This window comes from Bison bison, unplaced genomic scaffold, assembly GCF_000754665.1.
Source record: "Bison bison bison isolate TAMUID 2011002044 unplaced genomic scaffold, Bison_UMD1.0 scf7180017845987, whole genome shotgun sequence".
Lineage (NCBI taxonomy): Eukaryota > Metazoa > Chordata > Mammalia > Artiodactyla > Bovidae > Bison > Bison bison.
The window spans coordinates 3,745-11,566 of NW_011476560.1; the positions used below are offsets into that span (position 1 = coordinate 3,745).

At 36.2% G+C, this 7,822-nt stretch overlaps 1 protein-coding gene across 1 annotated transcript; it reads left to right on the top strand.

The window, feature by feature from the left end:
* The first annotated feature begins 167 nt into the window (after positions 1–167).
* On the top strand, positions 168–3,822 carry LOC104987274 (NKG2-A/NKG2-B type II integral membrane protein-like). Its single transcript, XM_010838118.1, has 4 exons — positions 168–326; positions 819–872; positions 1,411–1,562; positions 3,626–3,822. The coding sequence occupies exons 1-4, from the start codon at positions 290–292 to the stop codon at positions 3,728–3,730; spliced, it is 348 nt and encodes a 115-aa protein (XP_010836420.1). The 5' UTR covers positions 168–289; the 3' UTR covers positions 3,731–3,822.
* Positions 3,823–7,822: the final 4,000 nt, after the last annotated feature.

Here is a 7,822-nt window from a genome sequence, read left to right on the forward strand (position 1 = left end):
TTATTCTGGCATTACTATAATTTGAAGTCTTTGATCAACAACTCATGTAGTCTTATATTTGCTGAAAACACAATGGTATATTCTGAGAGAAAGACTACAGTGGTCAAAATGGGTTGGGGGTCCAAGTTTATATCCATAACTCTGTGTTCGTGTGGGTTCTTGTGTATGTAAACTCTGAACAACTGTCCCCATCACTCCTTTCTCAGTTTCCTTTTCTGTCCCTGCAGGTTCACCGTCACCTCCAGAGAAGTTCATTGCTGGGATCCTGGGAATCATCTGCCTCGTCTTGATGTCCACTGTGGTGACAGTGATCATTGTTACTCCTTGTAAGTACGTTTTTGAAAAACTGTAAGGGAACTTATCACTTTGCTGATGGTCAATGCCGCTAAACATTTCATAATATTATAGAATGTGCCTATCATTAAAATACATGCATTTAGAATAAATGCAATATGTTATATCTAATTTGTCAGAAATATACAACACAGGAGAATTACAGACAGCATGTATATGTATATTCTGACTTTATAACTCAAAAGCATGCTTTAGGAGGTTTAAAGATCTTTTTGAGAAATACAAATTAATTCTTGAGATTAGTTAAAGCAAATACTGTAAGACGTGGTGAAGTTTGTTCCGTTAGGTTTTTGAAATATTTTTTTTCCATCAAGTCTTCATCACCTAGTTAATTTTTCTTGCTAAATCAGTTTTATTTCAGATTACTCTATTTCTAAACAATAAACTGAATTCTCAAGCTCATAAACTAAAATCATTATGATTCATTTAAAGTAATATTAACTTTTTAATGATTAATTTTGTAGCTCCTGTAATACAGGAACAGAATTACTCCTCTCTCATAACAAGGCTCCAGAAAGGTACATAATGATTTTCAAAGTTCTGATATGAATACAATTCATTTTTGTCTCTATCTTAGGCTAGTGAAAATAAGAATAGATTTGGGGATAGAACATAATTTATAAAATCAGGCAATAAACATTCATATAAATGATTATAGGAGAGTGCTTCTCCCTATGCAATTATATGATCACCATATCCATTGTTGGCAATTGGCTGTAATTTCGTCCTGCTATAATATGCATAGAGACAAATAATTTTGCTATTCTAAAATAGAAGTTTCATTTCTTGATTTCCAGGACATGTAAAGAGTAGACATTTCTATGTGTTTCCTTTATATGGGGCCATATATTAAAGACAGACCCTCTCTATGAATGCATGAATGAGATTTGTTTTATATGTACCAGCCTTGAGGATGCATAGATATGTTATTATATATATATATGTGTGTGTTTGTGTGTGTGTATACATATGTTTATATCTATGCATATATGTAAGTTAATTTTTATTTTCCAAATTCAAATTGTTTTTGAATAATAATTCATAATCTTTCTTCAGAATGTCATTGTGGTCATTGTCCAAAAGACTGGCTTACATATTCCAACAACTGCTATTATGCTAGTTTGGAAGAAAAATCGTGGAATGAGAGTTTGATATCCTGTGCTACTAAGAATTCTACTCTGCTTTATATAGATAATGAAGAGGAAATGGTAAGCTATTAAATGTTTCCAACACTTTGCTAAAGGCTTCATTTAGTCAGCATTATATTTGTTAGAATTCACTTGTGCTTTTGTACATATTTGTAGCTTGTTTATTTTAAGGTCTGCTAGTATTCCATTAAACAATGGAATATAACTTTATGATACTTTGTTTACATTTTTATACCATTCATGCATGTGTAGTAATTTCTGGTTCTTGCTTTTCATAGAAAACCATGCTTCTACAAATGCTATTAAATTCTAAAATACACTGTGCTGTCTAATTTTACCATACATCAAGGAAAATAAACATATGATTTTGCCTATAGAATTGTGTAATTGCACATCAGATCATGGAAAAGAAGTTTCAACTTCCCAGCAGCCCCACCGCTCTGTAATATCTTACCATGTCTCCACCTCCTTATTTACTCACTGTCTTGACTTTTGATATTATAGAATCTCTTTGATTGTTTTTGAATCCCGTGTTCGTGCTTAGTCGTTCAGACATGTCCGACTCTATGCAACCTCAATAACTTCAGCCTGTCAGGCTCCTGTGTCCATGGAATTTTCCAGGCAAGAATACTGAAGTGGGTTGCCATTTTCTAGTCCAGGACATGGAATCATACAGGTTGTCCCTGTCTCATCACTGCCATATGATATTTTGCAGTTCCTCCAACTTTTTGCATTTGTGTGAAGTTTGTAAATTTCCACAGCTCATTGTGTGAATTCAACAGTAAGATCCATTCTTTCCAATCCCGCTGGGTGGAGATGGAGTCTTACACCCTCAGGGATAAAGAGGCTTCTTAGCTTCAGTAGTTTTAGTCAAGACATCCCCTTTGCTGGTCCCACCCCCACCCCTATCACCCAACCCTAGTGTCTCTCAGTGGAGGAAACAGAGGCAATTTCTCTGACTGCTCCTTGTTAGTAAGTGTCCTGATGGATTACCTTGTAAGGCTTACCTGGTGTTGCCTACACGATTCTCTCAATACACAGGAGGAACGGATTACCTGTGCCACCCCCAACAGCTAGGTTAGGTATGGGGTGTTTGGGAAGTAAGAGGCCTAGGTCACTTTCACCTGGTTGGTGGGGAGATACAAGATGCACCTAATTATCTTTCCCTCACCTCCCACCTTGTTTTCTCATCACGGAGAAGTGATTAGTGATTACAGAGGAGTGGGGCTGCTAGGAAGTCTCAAGCCACATCACCCTTCTCTTTCCAACTTTCAGAGTTCTCCTTTCTCGTGTCTTTCATTAGTTCCCATGTTTACAGTTGAACTTAGCAGGGAGGAGCAGAGAGAAATGAGTCTCTGACCCCTTGTCTGGTCCACTGGATTCCACCAATACAGAAACAAATGGCTTTGGGGTTTATCTAGTCAAAGAATGGTGTCAGGCTCAGAAAACCAAATCCGGCTCTCATGTCACTTACTTTCTCAATTTCATTTCCTTAATTTCCCTCTAAAACTGAAATTCTGAGAAACATATAATAGTAGAGAAATCCACTGATATTGTCACAATATCCAGAAAAATGAATGTCATGGAATCTAAAGACTTATTTAAAGCCTTGCTATGTTAGTTTTGACATGAGGAAAAATGAAATTATATGAATCAGAATTTTCCTCATTGCATGTATTCAATTATTCCACCTTCTTATCCCTTAGGCTTAATGTTAGATGCAGTTCACAGCTGTAAGTATCCTCAAGTTTTTATGCAAGGTGTATTCTTTGTGGGATCCCTACAACTAATTCATGTCTTTGTAAATATTCCCTTTATTAAATGGCTATGGAAAAAAAAAAGGAATTTTCCTTATTAACATTAGAACACAGTGACACTGATAAGTATAAATGTTGAGTTGATTTTGAATCAAAAGTACAGATATTGGTTAATATTTATGGCACTATTAAAACTTCGAACTTTCAACTCCTATGCTTTATAGTGTTAGATTAGAATCTAACATACTCAATTTGTTCAAAGAATGAAAGATGCTATGAAAGAACACATCCTTTGACTTGCATTTAAAAATTAACAAAAACATTTCATAATGACTATTTAAGTGAAAATTCTTTATTTTGGGCTAGAAATTTCTGATGTCCCTATCAATTATATCGTGGATTCAAGTCTCTCGTGAAGGCCGCGGTCGTCCTTGGAAGTGGCTAAATGGTTCAACTTGCAATCTACAGTAAGTTTGTAAAAAGAATGCTATATAGAGGAGGAAAAATACAAAAAAGAAATATTTTTAAAATAACATGAATACATTTGTCTTAGTCAAATTATAGAAAGCTGAAGGGAGATACTGACAGTTAATAAAATGTTGATACCAATGTTGAAAACTAGGCGACTCTGTAGCCCGATTTCCTAGTAACAAGCTCGTACTGAAATTTTATTAAAGACTTCATTACCCATTTTCAAAATATCTTGTATTACAGTTACACGGAAAATGCTATTGTTTCTTGAGTTGTCTTCATAGAATGTAACAGAATTATGCATTTTTCCATAACAGGGTAACAGACAATGTACTTGGTGAACGTAACTGTGCTGTACAAGCTTTATGGGGCATAAAAGCAGAAGACTGTCAGTTTCCAAATGCATACCATTGCAAGCATAAGCTTGAGAATTAAAATATGAGTTTGGATGCTGTTGGGTAACTTGACCTTTTATGAAATGGAAATCATATTCTGATTGCATACATTTTAAAATGAATTATATTATTTTTTCTGATAATGAATGTTTTTCAAAAACAGTTGAAATATAATTGTGTGTGCTCATTGTTCAGTTGTGTCTGACTCTTTGAGACCCCATGGACCATAGACTGTCAGGCTTCTCTGTCCAAGGAATTCTCCATTCAAGAATACTGGAGTGATTCTATTGCCAGAATTTTAAGGAATTTCCACACTCTTCTCCATAGTGGCTGTACCAGTTTGCATTCCCATCAACAGTGTAAGAGGGTTTCCTTTTTCTCCACACCCTCTCCAGCAATTGTTGTTTGTCGACTTTTTTATGGTGGCCATTCTGACCGGCAGAGAGGATACCTCATTGTGTTTTTAATTAGCATTTCTCTAGTAATGAGTGATGTTGTGATATGAGAAAGCTACATATATTTTCGTGTGTTTTATTAGCCCTCTGTATATCTTCTTTGGAGAAATGTCTGTTTACTTCTTTGGCCCACTTTTTTTTTTAATTTTATTTTATTTTTAAACTTTACAATATTGTATTGGTTTTGCCAAATATCGAAATGAATCCGCTACAGGTATACATGTGTTCCCCATCCTGTACCCTCCTCCCTCCTCCCTCCCCATACCATCCCTCTGGGTCGTCCCAGTACACCAGCCCCAAGCATCCAGTATCGTGCATCGAACCTGGACTGGCGACTCGTTCCATATATGATATTATACGTATTTCAATGTTTAGCCCACTTTTTGATTGGTTGTTCATTTTTCTGGTATTGAGCTGCATGAACTGCTTGTATATTTTGGAGCTTAATTCTTTGTCAGTTGTTTCATTTGCTGTTATTGTCTTCCATTCTGAAGACTGCCTTTCCATCTGGCTTATAGTTTCCTTCGTTGTGCAAAAGCTTTTAAGTTTACCTAGGTCCCATTTGTATTTTTGTTTTTATTTCCATTACTCTGCAAGGTGGGTCATAAAGAATCTTGCTGTGATTTATGTCAGAGGGTGTTATGCCTCTGTTTTCCTCTAAGAGTTTTAAGAGTTTCACTCCAGTACTCTTGCCTGGAAAATCCCATGGATGGAGGAGCCTGGTAGGCTGCAGTCCATGGGGTCACTAAGAGTTGGACACGACTGAATGTGTCCAACTTTCACTTTTCACTTTCATGCATTGGAGGAGGAAATGGCAACGTATTCCAGTGCTCTTGCCTGGAGAATCCCAAGGACGGCAGGGCCTGGTGGGCTGCCGTCTATGGGGTCGCACAGAGTTGGACACAACTGAAGTGATTTAGCAGCAGCAGTGTTAAATTTCGGAGAAGGCAATGGCACGCCACTCCAGTACTCTTGCCTGAAAAATCCCGTGGATGGAGGAGCCCGGTGGGCTGCAGTCCATGGGGTTGCTAAGAGTCAGACACGACTGAGCGATTTCACTTTCACTTTTCACTTTCATGCATTGGGGAAGGAAGTGGGAACCCACTCTAATGTTCTTGCCTGGAGAATCCCAGGGACAGTAGAGCCTGATGGGCTGCCGTGTATGGGGTCGCACAGAGTCAGACACGACTGAAGCGACTTAGCAGCAGCAGCAGCACCAGTGTTAAATTTAGATCTTTAATCCATTTTGAGTTTATTTTTGTTTATGGTGTTAGAAAGTGTTCTAGTTTCATTCTTTTGCATATGGTTGACTGGTTTTCCCAGCATTTGAATCAGTTCTAATGAGGTGGATGAAACTGGAGCCTATTATATGGAGGGAACTAAATCAGAAAAAGAACCCTCAATACACTAGATTAATGCACATATATGGAATTTAGAAAGAAGGTAATAATGATCCTATACGCAAGGCAACAAAAGAGACACAGATGTAAAGAACAGACTTTTGGAGTATGTGGGAGAAGGCGAGGGTGGGATGATTTGAGAGAATAGCATTGAAACATGTATAATCCCATATATAAAAGAGATGACCAGTGCAAGTTGAATGCATGAATCAGGATACTCAGAGCTGGTGCTCTGGGACAACCCAAGGGATGGGGGAGGGAGGAAGGTGAGAGCGGGGTTCTGAATAGGGGAACACATGTGCACCCATGGCTGATTCATGTCTATGTGTGAGAAAAATACCACAATATTTTAAAGTCATTATCCTCAAATTTAAATTAATTAATTTAAAAAAAAAAAGGCTACTGGAGTGGGCTATCATTTCATATTCTCTGGAGGACCTTCCTGACCTAGGAACCAAGCCCTCATCTCCTGCACTGGCAGGCAGTCTCTTTACCACTAGTGCCACCTGGAAAACCCCACTGAAGTATCATATACACATCCAAATATAGGTATTGTTCTTTTGTGTCTCATTTTTTTTGCTCAACAGTATGTTTATGGCATTCAAACTTCTAAAAGATTGCATACTGTGTGAGCCCATTTCCATGTAATATCAAAAATAGGAGTAAGAGACCAAAAGTAGATTAGTGATTACTAAGGGTTGTGAAGAGACGAAATAGGAAAAGACTGCAAATTGATTAGTGATGAATGCTTTCTAGAGTTTGAAAGTAGTGATGGTTGTAAACTGTGAATAATTTTAAAATCATGGAGTTATATATTTTAAATGGATATATTTTATGTTCTGTAAATTAACACCTAATAAAGTTTTTAAAAAAGTAACTGCTTTGGGACTGCATTTAATCTTTAAAATAATTTCTGAAGATAATCGTCTTACAATATTGACTCTTCCAGTCAATATTCATGCTTTATCCTTCCAATCAATTAGGTTTTCTTTAAATTCTCCCTATTTTATTGATCAATTTTTATTTATTATTTTTTTGTGTGACCCTGTTCGGCATGTGGTATCTTGATTCAGTGACCAGGGATCGAACGCCCACTCCCTGCACCGGGAAGCAAGTAACCAAACCACTGGACCACCAGCGAAATCCCCCTAGAATATTTTATAGTTTCCAACATTGAAATTTCACACAAATATGGACATTTCATAGCCATGCTTTTGTAAATAGCAATTTTGTTTTTAAATTTGTAGTAATTGTTGCTGCTACAAATAGAATTGTGCCCAATGACTTCTCTGATTGTAGGTATTAATTTTATTATTTCAAATATATATTCCTCTGGATTGTTTATGTAAATAGATATTGCATCTCTGAATAATCACGTTTTATTTCTTCCCTCCAGGTGCAATAACTTTTTCTTGTTTTTCTTTTCTATTTTTTTTTCTTCTTGTTTTTGACTTATTTTTACCCAATTGGCTTTTATTTCCATCATTGAACAGATGATACAGTAAAGGTCTTATAAGTATCCTTCCTATACTGGGGGAAAATATTTCAATATTTCATCGCTCAAATATGAGGTCTTTTTAAAGGTTTTTTCATATACCTTTCTAACATAAAAGCAATTCCATAGTATTCAAAAAATTCTTATAGGTTTTGTATGCAATCAGTCATGTTACCATTTTATTATTTTTCTTTCAGTGAAATGAGAAAATTTTTAATGTTTTTGAAATATCTCTTTCCTTCAAATGTTGACCAATTATGCATTCTTGAAATAAAACCACAAAAATCATTCTGTATTTTCTTCCTTTGAAAAATCACTGCATATATCATATTTAGATTAAGATGATT

Excerpts from the sequence above, each read along its gene's own strand:
- LOC104987274 (XM_010838118.1), top strand. The coding sequence starts at position 290 with ATGTCCACTGTGGTGACAGTGATCATTGTTACTCCTT. Across the intron at positions 327-818 it reads AGTGATCATTGTTACTCCTT|CTCCTGTAATACAGGAACAG; the intron begins GTAAGTACGTTT and ends TTAATTTTGTAG. Across the intron at positions 873-1,410 it reads CATAACAAGGCTCCAGAAAG|AATGTCATTGTGGTCATTGT; the intron begins GTACATAATGAT and ends ATCTTTCTTCAG.